This window comes from Hibiscus syriacus, unplaced genomic scaffold (assembly GCF_006381635.1).
Source record: "Hibiscus syriacus cultivar Baekdansim isolate YM2019G1 unplaced genomic scaffold, ASM638163v2 tig00111366_pilon, whole genome shotgun sequence".
Lineage (NCBI taxonomy): Eukaryota > Viridiplantae > Streptophyta > Magnoliopsida > Malvales > Malvaceae > Hibiscus > Hibiscus syriacus.
In genome coordinates this window covers 535,222-557,406 of record NW_024063071.1, presented here as the reverse complement: position 1 = coordinate 557,406, position 22,185 = coordinate 535,222, and the positions used below count along the sequence as shown (strand labels likewise).

Sequence of the window (22,185 nt, the reverse complement as noted above, 5' to 3'; positions counted from 1 at the left end):
AACACAACAATACAAATGATTGAACCAAATATTAAAATATACAAGGGTGGAACTATGGCCTCCCAAAACTAGGAAAATTTATCAATAATCTCGTTGAAGTTTTCATTTGATTTCTTAATTATCTTCTTAAAATTGTTAAAATTTTATATTCATATTTACTTTTAAATATAGATTATATATAATTCAAATATTCATAAACAAAAATGAAATATATGAATTTAGATTTTTTATAAAATAAATTAATATTTTAAAAATATAAATTATATATATACTTTGAATATTCATAAATATAAAGTGATCGGAACAACGCCAACAATGAACAGTGATAACTAAACAAAAATTGAGAGATTTCAGAAATCAAGTTAATATTTTCTCTAAAATTAGAAATCAAATAAGAAATTAATCTTTTTACTAACATGTCACACAAGTAATAAGATTAAATAATTCAATAATCAAATTATAATAAATCGATGTTGTAAATAATCAAACCATAACTTTATAAATTTTGATGATCAAAACTGAACAAAATTGAAATATAAATGACCAATTGTAGTTTGCCGTTTAAAATATTAGCTTTTAATTTCTTAATTGATTATAAATTTAACCTAACATAAATATAGCAACTCAATAACTTTGTTTCTGGAATTTATAAATCTCTAATCTTCTGAGATGAGTTATATGACAACGTAGCAAAAGTTTGGAAATTTATGAAGAGTGTTTATACATGACAAGAAAACTAATGAAACAACATGCTGCTCCGAATATTAGCTCTAAAACAGGTTTTTAAAAAAATCTAGGCTAAACCACAAGACTTCAGAACCATTACCCAAAAATTTTCTATATGGCCAGCCACAGCCATGGAGCCAGACATTCAACCAAATGGATGAGGAAATTAAAAGGCATATATAAATATATGTATATATCTTCAGACCTAAAGCATAACTGCGAATGAAATATACCCATTTGCAAAGGAATGCCTTTGACAGCCAACACCGGCAGAGAGTTCTGATCTCGAAACTAAAACCGGGGATTGCATGTGCACAGTATTCTCTTTCCCCAGCAGCAGCAGCTGCAAAGGCACTCTTTGCAGTGTAAAATTAATGACATCCAATCCATCAGTACAAACACATTGAGCTCTGATGTCACTTGACGCACATAAAGCATCGGCATCTTCAAATGGTGAGGTTTTTAAATGCTTCCAGCTTTCCGTTTGATGCGACTGAATTTTCACTTCCACTGATTTCGGGATGGCTTGCACCACCATTCGCAGTGGTTTCACTGTCCAGATTGTTCGATGAGTTGTGCAGGGCAGAACTGCGAGTACCTTCAAAGTAGGTGGAATAAGGGAAGTACTCTGCACATCTCACTTTCCATCCTGAAATGTAAAGAAAAAGTTCAAGCTGAAATCGTTAATTCTTTCAGGCTGAGCAATCTTTACATCAAGCAAATAGCCTTTCACCAAACAGCAGAAGGCCTTATAAATAGCACCATATATGCAAATTTCTACCGACCGTTTGCCATATACTCAAGGTCTGACAACTCTTCTAATGAGAATGAGCAAAAGGGTGCAGACTAAAATATGAGCCAGCACGTGAGAGAAGAAACAAGAAATATCAAAACCTAAGCACAGACTAGGAGACTACTACTACAAATTGTCTACAGAAGTCTGGCATTTGTCTAATAAGACACCTATGAATAGGGTTTAATCAGAGAAATGACTTTGAAACCATATAGAAGAGCACTAAATGATGTTGAAACCATATCTATATAAAGGGAAAAAAATAATTTAAGGCATTATATTGAAACAGCTATTCCTACAGTATAAAATAACAGTATACCAAAATTTCAATATCATTAAGATTCTTGTTAAAAACACTTCAGAAAATAACAGAGCAATTAATTTCAGAATAAGTTTAGTGTTAGCCCAAATTTTAGTAAACCCCAATTTATGTGGAGAATTAGAAATATACTTACTCAAAGCAGCATCTTGATCAGTAAGAACATTGTCTAAGAGCTTATGGACTGCAATACAGTCCTTGAGTTTCCACCCCATTACTGTTCCAAGTGCTCCATTGCTGAATTAGTAAGTGAAACAATGAGATCAATTTGAATTGCATGGAATCAACATAAAAAAGTTACAAAAGTTGATACACTAAAAGCATTACTTTGGGACAACTTTATTGGATGAATCGTCAATTAACTTAACAGCTTCAAGTTTCTTAGTAGGATCCAAGACATACAACATTTCTGCAACTGCCACTCTATGCATCAAAGAATCTGCAGAACAGAGAAGTATATATTGAACGACTATTAACACTACCTCATGGAGCCTAAAATGCATCATATTAAGTAAAGCCCAATTACCTTCATGTTTACCAAGGAAAACTTTGTTTGCCTCAGTAAGAGTTTTGTCTTGCAATTGACTGTAGACAAAGAAAATAAAGGAGTTCAAGGTATCAAAAATTCAAAACGGTAGTACTGATAACAGAATGAAATTCCAGTTGGGAGAATAACTATTATAAAGCAATTTCAAAGAGAACCTGATGGATGGGCGCTCGGCTTCCAAGACACTCCAAACAAGTTTTTCTGCATCAGAACTGGAGGAGGCATCGAGTCCACCTTATGGAAAAATTTAATCTGTGCATTGCAATCAATTCGAATAAGCAGCATACAGACTGGATGATCTTTGTAACTAACTCAAAAAAAATGTATTTGCACATGTTGGTGCACAATATGGTAATGCAAAATAGCAAATGCTAAATACCAAGCAGCGATGTGAATCCGGATTCTCAGCATCCAACCTTAACAGTTTCTTTACACCCTTCACGAGAAAAAAAAAACAACAAAAACATATTAGTATGAGATCATAAACTAATAAAAGTACAACTGAGCAAAACAGTTGTTCTTCAACTCAAAGCTATGTTCCACAAACTATCTAATTCACACAAAATCATTGACACTTCGTTTTGGAACATGAATGAGAGTGTAATTGAATTTAGTTTACTAAATAAATTATGAGAAACAAATGCAAACACTGTATGCAAATTACTAAACTAATTAAAATTCAAGTTAAAAAGATGAATTTGAAATTCACACACCTATCTAGCTATTCCTACCACTAAAATGGGATTCAACAATCCATAACTTTGAAAATGACCATGAAATTATATTTACATGACTTCTTCCAAATTTGAAAAAAAAAAATCCCTTCGTCTAAATTCAAGTTACCTATCACAACCAGAATGAACTCAGTAACATTACAAAGATGATTGGTTCAACAGTACAGTTGGTCAAAGCCAAATATCAAGGCAGCAAGGGAAAACGAGAGGATGAGGCTGCCTCACAAAATTCATCGCTCAAAAACCATTGTCACTTTTTTTAGAAGTCACATTTAAATATTAGTTCTCTAGTTGATCAGACACAATGAAGAGAAGAAGATCATTCCAACTCTTGGGGGAGAAAATACCTGAAACGCAAGCAAAATCTTCTGCTTTCTCATATTTACTTCAAAAGAGAGCAGGTGTGTCTCCAAAGAATCAGGTGAGTGCTTCTGAAGCAATTTCAAGTACTTTGTTGCTTCTGACAAGGGATCCTCTGTCTATAAAAACAACATTCAACAGAACCATAGCTTAATAGGCAGTAAAGATGCACGTCTTTACATCACAAAAGGCCTTCATCAGGTATCTAAAACATAACAAAGAATAATAATAGGCAACCTTCAATAACTTTTCTCCATAAGGATCTGGATCGACAGGTTTAATATGTCGTTTCCCAAACTTGGAGTTGCCACTGGCACTTGATTCTTCACTTTTCTCCTCTGCCTCCTGAAATAAAGCAGAGCATTAGATGAAATCGTCATAGAGAGTGTTATCCAAGAATCATCGAAACAAGCTGATATACTTTCTTAGCTCGTTCTGCCTTTCTCTGCTTCTTCATTTTCTTTTTCTGAGAAGGAGTCTTTGATGTGTTATCCTCTTCTTCAGTAGGTGAGTTTAAAGGAGAATCGTATAACTTCAGATAGCATCTGCATTAAAAATCCAATAGTTATCACAAAGCAGAGAGAATAAGTTTGAAACTGCAAGTCACACCAATTTCAAGGAGTTTCTGAAATAGAAAACACTGGCATGTAAACTCGACAATGGATCACTCACAGAAAGTATGTAAATTTTTTTTGATAGGAAGTTAAGGCCTCGTTAAAAACCCCCTTCATGATTAACGGAACACCGATTGGTGTTCCTTAATCAGCGGAAGGAGGAAAAGAGTGCCTCATAATTCATTAATAAGTAGAAAAATACATAATGTTTAAAACTAACAAGCCCCTTACAAAAAACCCGAAACACAACAAGAACACCTCTTACGCTCAATAAAACAAATCCCAACCCATCAAGCAATAACTATCCAATACCAGCCTTAGCTAAGCTATCGGCTTCTATGTTTTCCGTTCTGTCAATCCATTTGATAGCTCCTTCCCAAACTCTTATCATGGCAACAATCTCTTTAACAATATGAAGGAAAACACTAGGACAACTATCTAAATTCTTAACCCAATCCACAGCAAGCTTGCTATCAGATTCAACAATCCACCGATTCTTAAACCACAGAAAGTATGTAAATTGTCGAGTTGCATCACCAACAAATACCTTGGTGCATGCAACTCTATCCTTAACCCAATAGCAAACCAGGAACCACCTTCCCCTCATTTAACTGGCCACAATCTTAAATTACAAGATGCACACAAGGACATGCAACTCTTTCACTAATAATATAATGAGAATATGAACATACAAAAAATAGAGAGAGAAAAAAAGAAATTAAGACTACCGAATAAAATACTTTATTTTGTTCGACATATCACTAGGTCTTTCCATCATGTGAATCTTCTAAAGACAACATAATACTCAGCAAAGTATAGAATCAGAATGCCTGATAAAAAGCAGGCACCGGTTAATAGTTTTTAAATTAAAGTTGAACCAGGCATCATCAGAACAAATTTTTAAGAAAATTTAAATATTTGCACCTTTCAACAATTAACAGTAAAAAAATATTGAGGGAGATGGATTTGATCTTGAGACCTCTTTATTTTTTTTCCTTTTTTTGATAGGAAAGGGAGGTCCCGTTAAAACCCCCCTTCATATCCGTTGAAATACCAAAAGGTATCTCAATGAACATTAAGAGGAGGAAAAGAGTACATCAAGATTTTATTAAATAAAACACCTTAGTACAGCATAGAGTTCAAAATAAAACACCTAAGTACAACATAAAGTACCGGCAGCCAAGCTAGGAACAAAAACCAACTCTACAACAAAACAAACAACAAGACCAAAAACAGCAGAACAAAAATAAAACCAATTAACCAATTCCTGACTTAGCAAGTGGAGTTATTGCAACTAAGGTATGTGTTAATCCAGAAAAATATTTACTTGCTAATGTTACATAATGAAAAATTTTCATACTTATAAAACAATGTTCAGCAAGCATAATTGCAACTTTCAACTAGAATGTAGTTTTTATTTTATATTTGAGGTTGCTAGTGTTTCAGCTCTGGCCAGTGGAACCTACAGCTAAGCACTCTACCAAATGATCCTCAACTAACACATGATGAATGCACCTGAAATCTAAGCAATCATTTCCCAAAAAGCAAATGAAAAAAAGGGTGGCAAAGATGAACCCAACCCAAAATGAAGCACCACATGCATGTATTGATCAACAATATGAGGCAAGACACTAAAAGTACCCTAATAAGGAGACAACAGAGATTGCATAACATTTTACAGCAACCATAATCAAACAGAATAAATCTATTGTGAATTATTTAAAAGCTTGCCAATCCTAAGAAAAATGCTTCACCTGATGGCACCAGCCGCTGCTTTGTGAAAATAAACATGTGAATGCAACCGGTCTTGAAATTTTAGCATTTCAACATATGCACGGAGTGTCATTTTCCGTAAACAATATGAATGGAAATCAAATTGATCTTCGGTAATATCAGCATAGTGCTTCTCCACAGCTAGAAATTTCTTCAAGGCCCGTCCAAGATCACCTTGTCGAAAGTAACTTTCACCCGAAGCAAGTTCATACCTTCCAAAGATGAAAACCACTCAGTGGGAGTATCCAAATTACAATTAGAGATAGCATGCCGAAGGAAATAAACCATACATAGAGGGAAGGGGGGGAAGTACCACATGCACTGCATGTCATGAAGGTTGTTGTGCTGGTCCCCATCTTTTGTGAACAATGTAGCAGTTTTTTCTGCCAAAGCCACCTTCAAGATTGGAAAAATATTCAGGGAGATTACAGAATTAGTGAAAGAAATTTCAACAGTGAAAAATATCAAATAAGAGAAAAGATGGGAGAGCTCAGCTTTAGCACCTGATCAGCCTGCAACATGCACTTGACACATTCACTGTTAATATAACGATCTGCAAGATCCATACACCTAGCTTCATCAGCCAATGAAGCTGCAGCTGAGAAATCACCAGCATGTTTCAATATCCGGCTCTGTCACCAAAGAAGCAGCTACTATAAAACCTGATCCAGCTTCGAGAAAAGTCCAAGAATTTTTCCGAAAGACATTTAAAGGAAAAAGATTCACAAAAGAAGCAACAGCCATGTATCAAAATACTAAACCAATGAAAGGAGGTCATATACTTTCCCAATGGCCATCGAGACTAATGTTCAAAACAGAAAAACTAGTATCATTTTATATGAATATCTATAATCAACTTAGCAAAATTTATTGCATGATACAAAATATTCAAAGTCACTACAGTAAGTGATAAATTTTACAAGTAATAAGCCCAAGTATTTATGTGTTGAAGAGTTTTCAGGCAATGCTATGTCTCATTAGATGTGAAACGAACTATACAATACAGATTCAAAAATACAAGAACACTGTTTCTTTTTATAAAATTATTTTATACAAGAAGAAGAAAAAAGAAAGGTCCAGCTAACACAAATATCAGCAGATGAAGCCAATGTGAAAATTTTAAGATTGATGACCAGGAATATCCCCGTATGAGGGTATTCCGTGTTTTCATATGTATTGGGTGTTCTATTCAATAAACTATGAGGTACTCTTTTCTTCCTTCCAATGTTCGTTAACATACTTCTTAGTATGTGGACGAATATGAAGGGAGTTTTTAATAAGACCTCCAACTTTTATCAAAAAAAGATTGATGACCAGAACAAACCTTGACAGAATATAAATCAATTACAGTCGGTGTGTGCTGTATAGCCTCATCAATCTTAGAAAGAGCAACATCATACTGTCCTCTTCTGTCATAATGCTGCAGCAATTGGCAATAAGTCCAAAGTTGCTCAAATTAAGATGCAAAGAAAACCCAAATATTTAATTCAAGGAAAGAAGAAGAAAGGAGGACCAAGACCAGTGGGATACAGAAAATTGATGATACCTACCTGAGCCAAAAAGAACAAAATCCATAAAAGTGTAGAAGGGGACTCCTTCTCTGTCCTGCCCTCAATAGGAAGCACAAGGAAACAAATAAATCAGCATAATAACAAATGCATGCTTGTGTATAAGCAAAAAGAAAAAAAAAAACAAATTTTACACAACCATATGGAATAACCATTATGTACTTAAGATATAACGCATAAATGCTGAACTGAATATAAAATAAGCAGTAATAGATAAATATTCACTCAAACCCACCAAATATCTAAATATTTTGACACTGTCAAGGGATCCTCCAACGTCACACAAGGCTTGAAAGCATATATTACCTCCAAGGGTAGGAAAATCCAAATATTGATTTGCTTTTAAGACTTACTATAGTGTAGTTATACAGTACCTATCAGGATATCTCCCATTGGTCTTAATTGAATGCTCCAACTCAAGAACAAGTTGCTCTATCATGTCTGCCTGTTTAAGTGAAAATAGGGCAGGAAAATCAGACCTAATTAAATCAAGCTCAGAACCTGTCGCCAAACAGTTTAGGAAAATTTATTTTTAAAGACTCAGTTATACATATAGGAAAAATGTACGTAAGAAATCATGCCTTGCCAGGGTGATCATACAAAGGAGAAAGATCCGAGAATAGAGATGGAACCCCCTGAGAGTGCAGAGAATATTTATCGTTATTTCACCCCAGAGAATATAAGCACCACTCAAACTAGCCCCAAAAAGGAAAAGATTATCATTTGCATATATACCTTCGTTAGAAGAGGCTTTATATAATTAACTGCTGCTTCACGGAATTTGTCTCCTTGCAGAAAATCAAGTGGTATCCTCTAAAATTTGGGAAACAAAATTTCAGTATAAGTCCTGGAAAATTCATCATACATCATGAAGAAAGTAGGCATTCGTCGACAATGATGCACATAATACAATTCTCATGCATGAACACATAGCAAAAATATATACAAGATGAAAACAATTTAATTGTCCTCGGTGCAAGAATCAAATTTCTAAAATCCCTACAGTTAAAGACACTTTATATCAACTATGCAGTATCAAGGCTTATCAACTTGTGGTCATGTTCCCACCCTTAAAGGTTGATATAAGAAAACAAATTGGCAGCTTAACTGAAGAACGAAGCAAAGATAGTCATTAGTAAAAGAGTTAGCTATCAAATTTGCAATGCTGCCACCACATTAACTAAGGGTGAAGCATATGAAAGTATAATTTTAATAACCTAGAATTCTTACCGTTGTCACGCCAAAATATGAATTAAATATTCCAGTATTAATGAATTACACAACCACCTGTTTCCAGATTATTTAAGAATATCACACGTCATTGTATGAATAAAGATTTGGTAGAAACAATATACTAGATTCGTCTCAACACATCAGTTCTTATTCAAGCCTTCAAGAAGAAACAATTCATACCAGCATAAGTAAACATAGGTGCCCCGCCTCTATCTAAGACAGGAGAAAGTTTGAAAGGTCCTCAAAAAGCAAGGTTTCCATTCAAATTCATAGTGTTATTCTATAAATAAATGTAAAGAGAGAGCAAGAAAGGAAGAGAAGCAACCTAGATCAATATACCACACAAAGAACATCCAAAGGTACGATTCGGAACTCGAAAAATAAAAAGAGGCATACATATAATTGAATTAATATGATTAATAGCTAGGAGAAAATAAAGCATTTTTTCCTAGCATATTCAGAACTGGAAAGATTTTGCAATATGAACATAGCATAATCATTCATGTATATATGAAAATAGAAGGACGACGCAAATGCATCACCTTAACTGCGGATGACCAAGTGTACTCTTTTGCAAGCGATTTGTATAATGCATCAAGTTGATCAGTCTCATCAGAAGAATATTTTCCATTTTCAGAATACAGGTCAAAACATTTCTGCAAGCCTTCATAATATCTGGAAATATACATATACAATATAGAAGTTGTAAATTTTTTTTTGATAAGAATTTCAGGCCTCGTTAACCCCCCCCTCTTGATTAATGGAGCTTATAAGTAATCTCCTTAATCAGCGGAAGGGGGAAAAGAGTGCCTTAGGATTTTATTGAACCATACAATTACATAAGGTACAGCCATTAATACACCCCTACAAAACCAAATAAGCTCTAAACAGCAAAAAACATCCAATCCAAAAAAACACAGAATCAGCCAATTCCTGCTTTAGATAAGGCATCAGCCTCTAAGTTTGCTGTCCTATTAACCCATCTAACAACACCTTCTAAAAAGTTAAGCCTGTGAACAATATCTCTAATCAAGAAAGCATAAACATCAGGAACTAAATCCACTTCCTTAATCCAGTCTACAGCCACCTTACTGTCGCTTTCGATAATGAAACGACCCTTCCTCTCTCGTAAATTCGCATAGAACATTAAACCCTTCTGAATAGCTTTTAATTCCATATAAGTTGGAGGACCCGGACCAGCAGATTCCTTGAAAGAACTTACAGTCAGACCCGAGGAGTCCTTTAACACACCACCTATCCCACTATTCTTCCAATCTCTTGTAGTAGCAGCATCCACATTTAACTTTACAAAACCTTTAGGAGGAGGAGACCAAGGCAATATAGTTACAAGTTAATTAGAATTGAGAGAGCACAAATCCCCTAAAGAGGGATCTGAAATCAGAGAACCCTTAGGAATAGAAACCTCTTTGTACTTAGCAAGGAACCAAGAAGCTAGTCTAAACCTTGCTAAGAAAAAATACTCAGCCAAATCTAACTTTCCCCCTTCAAACACAATATGATTCCTAACTTTCCAAGTAGTTCACAGAACTGCCCCAGAAATAAAAGACCAAGTTGTAGAGGTAGGCTTCAAATCAGCCCAAGCTAGTAGGAAGATTTTAGCATTAACATGAAAAACAGACTTAATCTTCCAGAAATTCAGAAATTTGTTCCAAATCGACCACACCACCGAACAAGTGAAAAACAAGTGCGAGGGAGACTCCTCCTCCCTCTTGCAAAGAGGGCACATAATGTCTACAATTCCTTGAATACCCCTTTTAACAAGTTCTGTCCTAACAGCCAGCTTCCCTAACACCACCTGCCACATAAAGGACTCCACTCTAGGTGGAAACTGACCCCTCCAAATAATCTTCTTCCAAAAATATACCTCTTCCAAATCCAAATTGATGGGTGAACAAATCTTGGTGTCAGATTTAACAGTGTACACCTCATCTCCAGAGCCTTTCCAAATCACCCCATCAACAAACTCCATAGATAGAGAAACATAGGAAATAGCATTCATCAAATTCACCCACTGCTCTACTTCCCAGTCATTTAAATTTCTTCTAAACTGCACATCCCAACTCCATCCCGAAGAGCTATAATTCCCAAATTCAAACAGTTTGCCCATTCTATTTGTGGAAATGGAAAATAATCGCGGGAAAATAATTAGAAGAGGATAATCCAAAGCCCAACTATCCTGCCAGAACCTAATCACCTTGCCATCTCCAACTCGAAAAGCAAACAAACTTCTAAACTTAGAGCCAATATGTCTTCTTTAAAGTGATTCTTAACCACCGATCTCCAAATCCAAGATACTCTTTGTGGGACTTTGCTGTCAAACAATAACCAAGATGGATCCATAGTGTATTTAGAACAAATGAATTCCCTCCAAACAGACCCCCTTTCATTAGCATACCTCCAAGGCCATTTTGCTAAAAGAGCTCTATTCATGAACATAAGATTTCGAACACCTAAACCCCCCTCGAATTTTGACTTGCTCACAATCGGCCAGTTAACCCAATGTATCTTATTTTTACCTATTCCCCCTCCCCATAAGAAATTCGACATAATGGAGTTGAAAGATTTAAGTACCGAAGCTGGTATCTTAAATAAAGATAAATAATACGTAGGGAGCGAACATAGAACCGACTTTATTAAAACCAACCTTCCTGCTAATGACAGTGAAGAAGCCTTCCACCCAGCTAATTTATTTGAAAAATTATTCACCACCGGACTCCAAAGTGCTTTAGAGTTTCTACTAGCTCCCAAAGGCAATGCTAAATATTCAGAGGGAAAACAACCCACAGAACATCCGATAGAATTAGCCCACTGTTGAACATCTTCTTCATTCAAATTCACACCAAACGGTTTACTTTTCTTCAAGTTGAGCTGTAAACCAAAAACTACTTGAAACACTCTAAGCACCCTCTTAACATTTAAAATCTGCATCTTAGACGCCCCACAAAATATAATGAGATCATCCGCGAACTGTAGATGAGATAATTTGAAAGCACCCGAATCACTGCCTATAACCAGTCCAGAAAACAGTCCATGTGCCACAGCCTTTAAAATTAGTAGATTGAGAAGTTCTCCAATAAAATTAAACAACAAAGGTGATAGTGAACACCCCTGCCTAAGACCTTTAGCCATTGGAAATTCCTCAATAGGAACTCCATTCACTAAAACAGAAACTGAGGCAGTGGTTACACATTTTCTGATCCAACCTATCCACCTGGAACCAAATCCCATTTTCTCCATTACTAGAAACAAAATGTCCCAATCAACCGAATCATAAGCTTTCTTGAAATCTGCCTTGAAAACACAACCTTTAAGACCATTTTTCCTCCAGTAATCCACTCATTCATTCGCAATTAAAGAACAGTCCAATATTTGTCTCCCTTGGGTGAAGGCAAATTGTGTTGGGCTAATTAAGTCTGAAATACAGCTCCTCAATCTCCTCGATGGGCACTTAGAGAGGATCTTATATAATCCACCAACTAAGCTTATAGGCCTATAATCATCAAGATCAACACTGTTAGAGACCTTAGGAATAAGAGTAACAAAAGTATGGTTGATGCCATGATCCCAATCTTTCCCCGAATAGAAGTTGAGGAAGAACTTCATAATCTCTCCTTTAAGTACATGCCAATATCTCTTGAAAAAACCCAAATTAAAACCATCTGGCCCCGGGGCTTTATTGCTATTACAAGACTTTAAAGTATCCTATATTTCTTCCTCAGTAAATTCTTTCTCCAAACTTAACCTCTGCTGACTAGAAATACTGGAAAAATCCAACCCAAAATCTTTCACTTCTAAGGTCGATTTGTCATTAAACGCCTTAAAGAAGTGTTCTTTGACAGTGGCCTTTATAACATTTGGGTCCTGAATAACCTTACCCCTGCTACTAATAGCATTCAAAGCATTTTGTTTCCTCCTAACTGAAGCACATGTATGGAAGAATCTGGTATTTCTGTCCCCATCTTCTACCCACTTGGATCTAAAATTCTGGAACCAAATCTTCTCCTTTATCTTATGCAACTTCCATAATTCTGACCTTAAGTCCTTCAACTCAGTTGCTTTCTCATCATGAGTACCATCTTGCTGTTGTTGAACCTCCACTTCTAATTTTTGAATCTTCAATTCTAATTCTGAAATTAAAGCTCCAGGAAACTTATCTCTCTTCCCTGCCCAATTTTTAATGGCAGTTTTGGTTTTTTTCAGAATGTTAAAAATTCCAACAGTCTTCTATATCACTTTACATTCTTGAATTGAAGAACTGACCAAATCCTCGAATCCAGCCTCATCCATCAAGTAATTAAACAATTTAAACGGTTTTTCCCCTAATTTACACCTCCATTCTCAATTATTACTGCATTATGATCTAACAATGATCTTGGCAGCAACGATTGTGTTAAATCTGGAAAAACATCCAATAATTGGCTATCAACCAAAAATCTGTCCAGCCTAACATAGGTCGGGGAATCTTGGTTATTACCCCAAGTAAACCTACCTCCACTCAATGGCAAATCAATTAAACCTGTATTAAGAAGAAATCGACTGAAAATCTCTATAGAATTCCTGTTTTGGGCTCTACCAATCTTCTCATCTTCATGTAGATAAACATTAAGGTCCCCTCCAACACAAATAGGCTCAGAATGTCTTCCAATGAGAGTGCTTAACTCTTCAAAAAAACTTTCTTTCTCTTCCTCAACCGAGGGCTCATACACATTAATGAATCTGCACCTGAAATTATTTGCCCGAAACCTCCCCGATATAGCAATAAATCTTCTGGTTGTACACTGATTTTGCAACTCAAATACATTATCATCCCAACAAAACAGTAATCCCCCTGACGAACCAACCGAAGGAGACTCAATAACCCCTTGCAAATAATTTAACCCGTTCCTTCTCATAAAAGACCTTTGAATCTTCTCCAATTTCGTTTCCTGCAACCAAAGAAATTGAGGATGGTATTTAGAGACTAGTCTCTGAACAACCCTTTTTTTCTCACTTCTACCCAAACCTCTAACTTTCCATGTTATTATAGATAACTTCAACATAATCATAGAAAAATCAACCATTTAGACCCCCCGCAAAATCTCCCTGTTTGTTAATCATCAAGCCTTTTTCCAAAACAATAATCTTATCCAAAAAGGCTTGTTGTCCTTGTTCAAAGGAAATCCCCAGCAGCTTACTTACCTCCCAAGTAGCTAAAGCTTCTTCCAATAAATCAGAAAAGCCTGAAGAGGAAGCTGTTGAAATGCTCACTCTTTCTAAAGCTTCCCTTAACAAATGTCTTCTAGCTCTCCTGATAAACACACCAGATTCAAAGCAATGATTATCACCCATAGACTGCAATCCTTCGACCACCCTATCCACACTCTTATCCCCCAAACTCAATACATCATTATCATCCTCACAACCCTGAAACTCTACATCCACTGACAAGCTATCCAGTTGAATACCTCTGGAATTCATATTTTTCCAGTCTCTGACGATTAAGGCATTTTCTTTCTCAGGCTGAAAATTCAAGATACTTCTCAGCCAGTATTTTCTGCCTCTAATCCTTTTGTAGACCCTTTTGTAACTTCTGATTTTCCTTTTCTCTAACGGTACACTTTTGGTACTTAACGAGCTATCAGACTTATAAATAGTCTACCCTTTACTTTACTTCCTGAGATATCAATGAAAGGCTCTAACACCATTAACTCAGGATCCTTAGCTCGTAAACCATCCTATTCTATATCTCTGAATCTGACCTCTTCCCCTCTTCTTCTCTACTGTAAAATCCTGACTTAGCCAAAACCTAATCTTGAACCATTTTCCCAAATTTATCTATTTTAATTCTTGGCCCAGCAGGAATAATCCTTCCTACATTAGACCCAAAAAGCTCATCTCCTTCTGATTGGGCTTCAAACCCATCAACCGTCATTTTTTAATCTCTCAATCCCAAACCTGCAAACTCACCCACTTTGATAATCTCCCCATTTGAACATCTGACTTTCCATTAATATCTGATCCAATTTTTGAAATTCTTGGAAACCGCCTATTCCCACCAACTCCACCAAACCCGATAGATGCACCTTGTTCCATCCAACTGTCTACTCTCTGACGATTTTCTTCTACAGATCTGGCAAAGCCTTCTTCAGATTCTGACCCAACCCTGTCCTCTTCTTTCTCAGTCGTAAAGGCTCCAAACTGTCCCTCATCGGAACTGGCCACCGGAGGATTTGTGGAAAAAAACATAGTATCATCATTCGTCGATCCAATTTTCATGGTTACTTTGAAAGATCTTCCATATGATCCAATAGTGATCTGGTCTGGAACATCAAAAGGGCTAGCCACCCTAATTAAAAGTCTTGCCTTTGTAAGAACTTCCCTCTGTTTAGTGTCATCAAGAATATCTACCACCCTCCCCCATCTCCCTGCTAAACTTTCTAGGAAAGATTCATTCCAACATAAAAGAGGTAACCCAAATAACTCCACCAAGCAAAAAGCCAATGGCACACCCTCATCATTCAGTAATGGCCCTAAACGATCGAACCAAAATTGAAGATCTTCTTTCTTCTTCATCCAAGCATCTGATATTTCTTCAGCTGAATTAAAAACTATTACACAAGAGTTCCAGACATACCCCCATCTAACAATCTGGACGTCATAGCCTTCATTTACTAAGGCATTATGAACAAACTCTAACTTAAAAGAATGCTTGATAATCCCCGTCAATGATCTTTTAACCCAGCTCGAGCTCTCAGATGAGATATGCATCTCCATGATGTTTTTCCTTACTTTTTCCTTGTTTTGAGCATCAGCGACCGTATCCTTGATCTCCAGAACACTCCTCGACCTCCTGTTCGACATCAATGCATCTTTATACGATCTGTCATCCCTCAAACTTCTATGAACACCGTCTGACTCATTTGAATTCGATATATCTGCAGAAGTCGACATGCGACCTTCTTTGAATCGTTTTTACTATGCTCTAACCATGCACGGGATTCCTTGTATCTTGCAACTCCAACCGTGATCCTTCTCCCATCTATGACCGCACCATTAAGATTTTCTACAGCCCTTCTCAAACCATTCTCATTTCCAAACTGCATAAAAGCAAAAGTGGAAAATCTGTATTTTGGATTTCTAGTTACCTTGGGAATATAGACTCTCTGGACTGGACCATGAACTAAGAACATTTCCCTTAATGCACGTCTTGACACTCTCCGACTAAGATTATCCACAAACACCTTCCAAATCCCATCGGAAAATAAACTACTTTTCGCCCTTTCTCTCACAACTTCTCTCTCCCTCTCTCTCATCATTTAATGTTTGGCCCTCTATTATTGTTGTTGTTATTATTATTCAGAAAGTCGATTAGGTTGTGCCACTGAATACATAGAAGTTGTAAATTGGTTGGGCTTCCCGCTAACCAGCCCTAAAAGCAATAAATTACACTGATATACAAGGTTATATTAAGGAGAAGAAATTTAACAATTTTATCATATGAATTTCCTTCATTTCCCAATCAGAGAAGAACTGCTAACACAGTTCTATGAAACAAAGTTAGAAGACAAAAAAAGATTGAATGGGTGAGCTGAGACATAAGAGATATACTAATTAGGCTCAAGCTTAAAGCAACACCAATTATAGAATATCAAAAATTACATTATTTTTCTAGTCCTTACTCCTTAGAATCCTACATAAAAAATTCTAGAGGTAAAGGAATTGTGAGCAATCCTACAAGTACGATGGACACAAGCTATTAATTCAGAAGACATACGTTTAAGTACATCCAATATTCAGAAAAATTAATAATTCCTCCCTAGAATAATAATACACTATGGCAATGAGAAAAGAAGTCTATATCCTCAAGAAGAGCTAGATAATAAAATACAATCATTTGCTATGAAAAAATCATTAATGATTTTAACTAGGTCTATCAAAGGATATAAAATGCTTAAGGTTCACCTGTAATTGTCAGGATTCATGATGAGCAAAGCCTTGTAAAGATTGGCACCTTCTTCTAGACGTCCAAGCTTCACTAGAAGAGAAACCTCTTGTTCTTTGTAAGTCAATTTATCAACCTAGAAGAACAGAATTTGTTGGATTTTTAAATCCCCGACTTGAAAACTTTCTAAAATTTTAGAGCTTAAAAAGTGTTTAAGCATTATGTATGCTGGCACTTACTATCTTTGGCTCCTTTTTGTGCAATTCCTCAAGTGCTCTCTCAATAAACCCGTATTCCTCTAGCAAGGAGATCTAGAAAAAAATACCATAACATATAAACATTCAAAAAAAAATTCACCCCCTGTTACTAATACATCTATTATGCAAAATATATGCAGTTAGTATGTATCTGAGCAGATATATTATCTTCTGCAGGGGCTTTTAGATACTGATGAATTATCGAATTGATTACGATATTTCCAATTCTTGTTATTGATGTCAAACCAAAAAAAAAAGTCCAAAAAGGAAAAGCGCGGGTTAATCCTGTGTCATAGAATAAAGTAAACTTGGAGCTACTTAATTTTAGTTATCTACTACACAAACAGAATCATTAAAACCTTGCTAGAAGTAGAAAGGTTGGGCCTGCTTCTATTAGGCCATTTTGACATAAAAGTATAGACTTTGGCAGAAATATAAGCAGAAGGAAAAATGAATTCAATAAGAAATAGGTAGTTCTTACGCTTGCATGTGAAGAACATAATTAATTGAAGATGGAACCATTTAATAAAGAAGGTAAAGAGAAATTAGTATCATTAGATTTTGTGTGTTTATTACTTTATTTGGCTATGGATAATTCAAACCATGCCCAGTTGGGCTCACTAGTGACATCAAGTCAGTCATTCAAATTATATATTAGTATAAATTCTAAATTTGGGATGTCCATATAAGGGACGTGTCAACCAGCCACATCCATCTGCATACAAAAACATTCAAGCAGTAATGAGCAATACCTTATATAAAAGCATTTCACTGTGCTCACAACGTTCATTATCCGGTGGATAATCATCTTCTAATGTCCCTTCATATGCTTCCAAAATTTCAACTGCTTTTGCACCGCTGATATCGACCAATAAAAAGGCATTTAGCATATAAATCTAAAGGATAGGAAATTAATAAGTAAAGCTTCATTCACTTGGATCTAGCTGATGAAAAGATAGAAAAGCTATGGAAAAACCTTAACTGATCTGCCAAATGCCAATGCAATAATTCAATCAAATACCCAAAATAGAATCATTTGATATCAACTGGTAAAAGCCAAAAGAAAATATAGCATAATCATTGTTTACAGATAACACCATTGGAAACAACAGAACTCTGCAGTTAACTAGCAATTGAAGGTATTGTTTAAGGATTGTTTGTAAAATGCTAAATTGCAAGAACTTTTTATAGATGAAAGTGTCCCTCAGCTTCCTAGGAGAGTAGCAGGATATAAAATCTATATGCCCACTTACCTCTATATATTATTAACACCCCCAACATGATACATACTCACCATATATTGCCAGAAAACGATTCTAATACCTTCAAAAGAACCTAGTATTTTTCAACATTTCATGAAACCTTTCTCAATGCTTTGCTAAAATCATATAAACCACGTTTTAAAATTGGCAGTAAATCCACCCATGTTGGCACCCTCTTAATTATGTTATTATAAACATAAAATTATGATCTCTACAAAATTAATCTAAAGAAGACTTCCATTATTTAAAGAAATGTTTCGAAGCTTCAATAATAACAGGCCCTTCATTTCCAACCTCCACATATCGATAACAATAATCTTCTTAAACATGTTTCACAAAATAAGTCACATGCACTGAAATGTAAGCATAAGCATGGATTTTTTTTCTTTTTTCTATTATTTAAAGAAAAATAAAAGAATGACAAGTACTTGGAGTTCAAATGGTGGGCTACAGCAAAGCCAATCCAGTTCATGCGATGATTTGGTTTCAAAGTCAAAAGTTGTTGTCTTGTCTCAACAAATCCTGACAAATCTCGCATTTGTGCCTGCAATATAACGATAAAATGAAAATATAAAAATTTTGAAACAACATGAAATGAGAAATATGAGAAAATTCAAAATACAAAACCATGACCAAATAGACATAATAATAATTCTATCAAACATCATATCTTGTTTTTATTTTTTTAAATAGAACATCATATCTTAATATAAAGACAACTGCAACATAACAAGAATAAAAGGCTAAAATCAAACCGGTTGCTTCTGCAAACTACTTAATTTTTTGTGAGTAAGTCGAAACAAAACCTTCTATTAAGATGCTAAATCTGAACCATCACTCAAAAATACGCCACCAAATATCAGATGATGTCCATTAGACCTTTCCCTTCCACTAAAGCAATAAACTTTTTTTATAAAAACTAGTGTCCAAACTTGAAAAGTTAATAAAAACAAGCCAACTTATCTAAGCTTAAGAAGAATTTTACAGTCTAATACAGCTTCTCTGGTTAATTTTTTCTCAACATATTCCCTTTTTTGAAACATTTCTTCACTGTTTTGTTACCATCTCAATATAACATGGTTCTTTCTACCTATCTACTAGAAAATTCCTTCAAGCAAACTTAAACAGCTTCAAGTTCTTAGAATTTATTTTCACCAGTATTTGTTGCCTGATCTTGGGTTTCATCCAATTATACTAAGTGGCCACAATGAACTTGCCTTTACCATGGACATTATAGCTGTAAAAATGCTGACACCAAGTTATTTTAGAATCAATCTTAACTTGCTAACTAAAATTGAATACTTAAGATTATTAAACTCCACAATAGAATTCAAGAAACCTTTCTGGCTAACCACAAAGCTTACAAGAGAAACTCCTTTAACTGTTCAAGAAATTCCATGCTGAGCATTGATCTTGGGAACTTATGCAAGCAGGTGTTCTTCGGTATCAAGCATAATTCTTGGATTAAATACAAAGTCTAGAAGCACAAAAAAATCAAAAGGAAGAAAGGTAACTCAGGTATACCTGCAAGAGTGACAAGTCCCGTAGTATTTCAATGTTGTCTGGATCTATTCTCAGAGCATTTCTGTAGCATTTGATAGCCTCCCTGTATTCCCTATCAGAGCGATAGAGAAGACCATAAACATGCCAGCAAACATGACTTTTCAAATCATTCTACATTAGGACAAACAGAAAAACAATGTTAGGAAAAACTGACAGCAATTTGACATTACATGGATTGAAAGAAAAGAAACAAGACAACCTTCAAACCTAGCCGGACAAGTTCATATGCTTCAGATTTACGATCCATGCAATTTAATGTCAACCCCTTCATCGACAGTGTTTCTGACAAAAAGAAACAAAATCCCATAAAAAATATAATCCAAACTGATAACATGGGGACCAGCAATATTTATCTAAAGTATAACCCCTTTGCCTTGTAAGTATAAAGTTCTTTTTTCTTTTTCTTTTTCTTTTTTTTTCACAGTTCTTGCATCTTTACACAGGTACATCAGAAAAACCATGTCAATATAAGGACTAAACAGTTGCATTTTGACCAGAAAAAAGTGCATCAACTAAACTACCTCCATGATCGGGAAATTTTTTCAGTATCTGATCAGCAGCCTTCAGTCCTTTCTTGTATTGCTTAGTTTCATATGATTTCTGCAGTGACAAAAATTACATAAGAGCTTAAGCAAGAGCACATAAACCTCCAAGTCAATAATATAAAATTAATAATGGGAGTTGGCTAGAGTATAATAACATAAAAAATTAATTGCATCAAAATGTGCTAAAAGGAAAAAACTCTGTCTAGAGCTTATTTACCATAGGAAGTTAAAAGGGGAAGGTATCACTACACGGTTCTAGTTTTCACTAATATTATAGAAGAGAGAGGAAGAGAGGGACTCATAGTGGTATCTGGAAAACTTTCGTATATAGCTGTTTTATATCTAAATATCTAATACAAACAAGTTCTTAAAATATATAAATATTCACATTATAACATGTGAAGCTAAAATGTTCTTCAACTATCAGCTTGGCCGGCTTAGCAAATCCTCAAATAGATTGCTTCCCAAAGGTCATGTAATGTCATAAATGGTTGTCTAAAGCCAATGAAGAGGAACATTGTTTAAAAATGTTTAAAGGAAATTTTAATTTTCTTTTACATTTACTTTTTGAAAGGGAAAAAATGTAACCTCAATGACCTGGTTTAAGCAAAGCCGATTAACTTAATTAAGCTTCAATAGCTAAACCATAAAAAGAAATGAACTTAATTTATAAATAAATAATAAAGTTGCTAAAAGCTAATTGACAAACAAGCACATCTAGTCCAAGTTTCTATTTATCATTAGATATCTAGCGATTTCTTCAGGAAACAAATAGACCAACATCCAGCTAGGGTTTTACAAGCAAAGAACAAAACGATAAAAGAAGTGCGATCAAATAAACACAGCATACGAAAACCAATATCATAATCGATAGCGATTATAAATACGAATTGAACCATAAGAGAGAAAAGAGAATCGAAGCCTTACGACGATGAGTTTGAAGAGGTTAGCTTCTTTCGGAGGCAAGGAAGCTCCCATTGTTTTCTCTGAGGAAGAAAATTAGAAACTCGATGAAGAAGAATTAGGAATCGTTCGACGGAAAAAGGGGGTTAAAAGATTGAGGGATAAAGGGAGAGTTAGGGGTTTGTAAGAGACGATAGTGGTGGCGTTTATCTGCTTCTTTAACCCTACTGTGAACAAGGAGCGTAAAAATAAATAATCTATTGTTCCGAGAAAGAAAAGAAGGCAAGGAATATTTTTGTCCTTTTTAATATTTTAGGTTCCGCATTTTGTAATTTTAACAAAAATATAACTAATATGTGTGTGTGATTGAATTAGTGTTAATGATTAATTTAGTGTCGACCATTAATTACTCTATATTCTTTTAAATAATTTCTTAATAATATATTAAATACCAATAATAGTAAAATCACTCGATATTGTGTTGAAAAAAATTGGTTGATTTAGAATGGTGAAAAATTATTTGCTTGAATAAAGTATTTATTATAGTGTTTCTTAAAGATATTTGGATCACTCGGCGTCTTTGGGAAGACGTCTGAATCACTCAATGTCTTTTGTTTTATTACTTTATATGAATCAATTATAGTGTTTATTATAGTGTTTTTTCAATACCCTATATGAATCAATTTTTTTCTCAACTACGTTATTGATAACTTCTTAAAAAGGCTACTTTTAAGGTATTTTTCACTTAAGTTATTGTTTATTTAAAAGCTCATTTTAGGTATTTTAGGATCATGTAGTTGCATATAGTTGCATTTGTGGTGGTAGTGTTATTTTATTTCTTAATGGTGTGCTTGAGGAAAGGTACAGTTTGTTTGTGGTGTGCAGGGAATAGCAAGAAAAAGGATTCTTTGGGAAGCAATGTTGCGGTATCACACGTTGCTAAAGCATAATGAAATGCCTCGGCATTTCTGGCGCAGAAAAAGACAAAAAAAGATATTTCTGCACAAGGACAGCTGGCACTAGACAGCTATCTCTGCACGTGAAGG

The 22,185-nt window shown here is 35.0% G+C and overlaps 1 protein-coding gene across 1 annotated transcript; it reads right to left on the bottom strand.

Annotated features, from left to right (window-relative positions):
- Positions 1–889: 889 nt before the first annotated feature.
- LOC120159567 (N-terminal acetyltransferase A complex auxiliary subunit NAA15-like) lies at positions 890–21,350 on the bottom strand. The gene is given in 27 exon segments (XM_039170135.1): positions 890–1,375; positions 1,975–2,075; positions 2,166–2,277; positions 2,365–2,423; positions 2,541–2,598; positions 2,601–2,637; positions 2,765–2,821; positions 3,467–3,598; positions 3,717–3,824; positions 3,901–4,024; positions 5,848–6,078; positions 6,180–6,262; positions 6,370–6,498; positions 7,191–7,286; positions 7,417–7,471; positions 7,809–7,879; positions 8,016–8,069; positions 8,170–8,247; positions 9,210–9,342; positions 16,630–16,745; positions 16,849–16,920; positions 17,619–17,724; positions 18,557–18,672; positions 19,653–19,802; positions 19,891–19,973; positions 20,213–20,291; positions 21,164–21,350. Coding segments are annotated over 27 exon segments (2,694 nt in total). The 5' UTR covers positions 21,215–21,350; the 3' UTR covers positions 890–1,172.
- Positions 21,351–22,185: the final 835 nt, after the last annotated feature.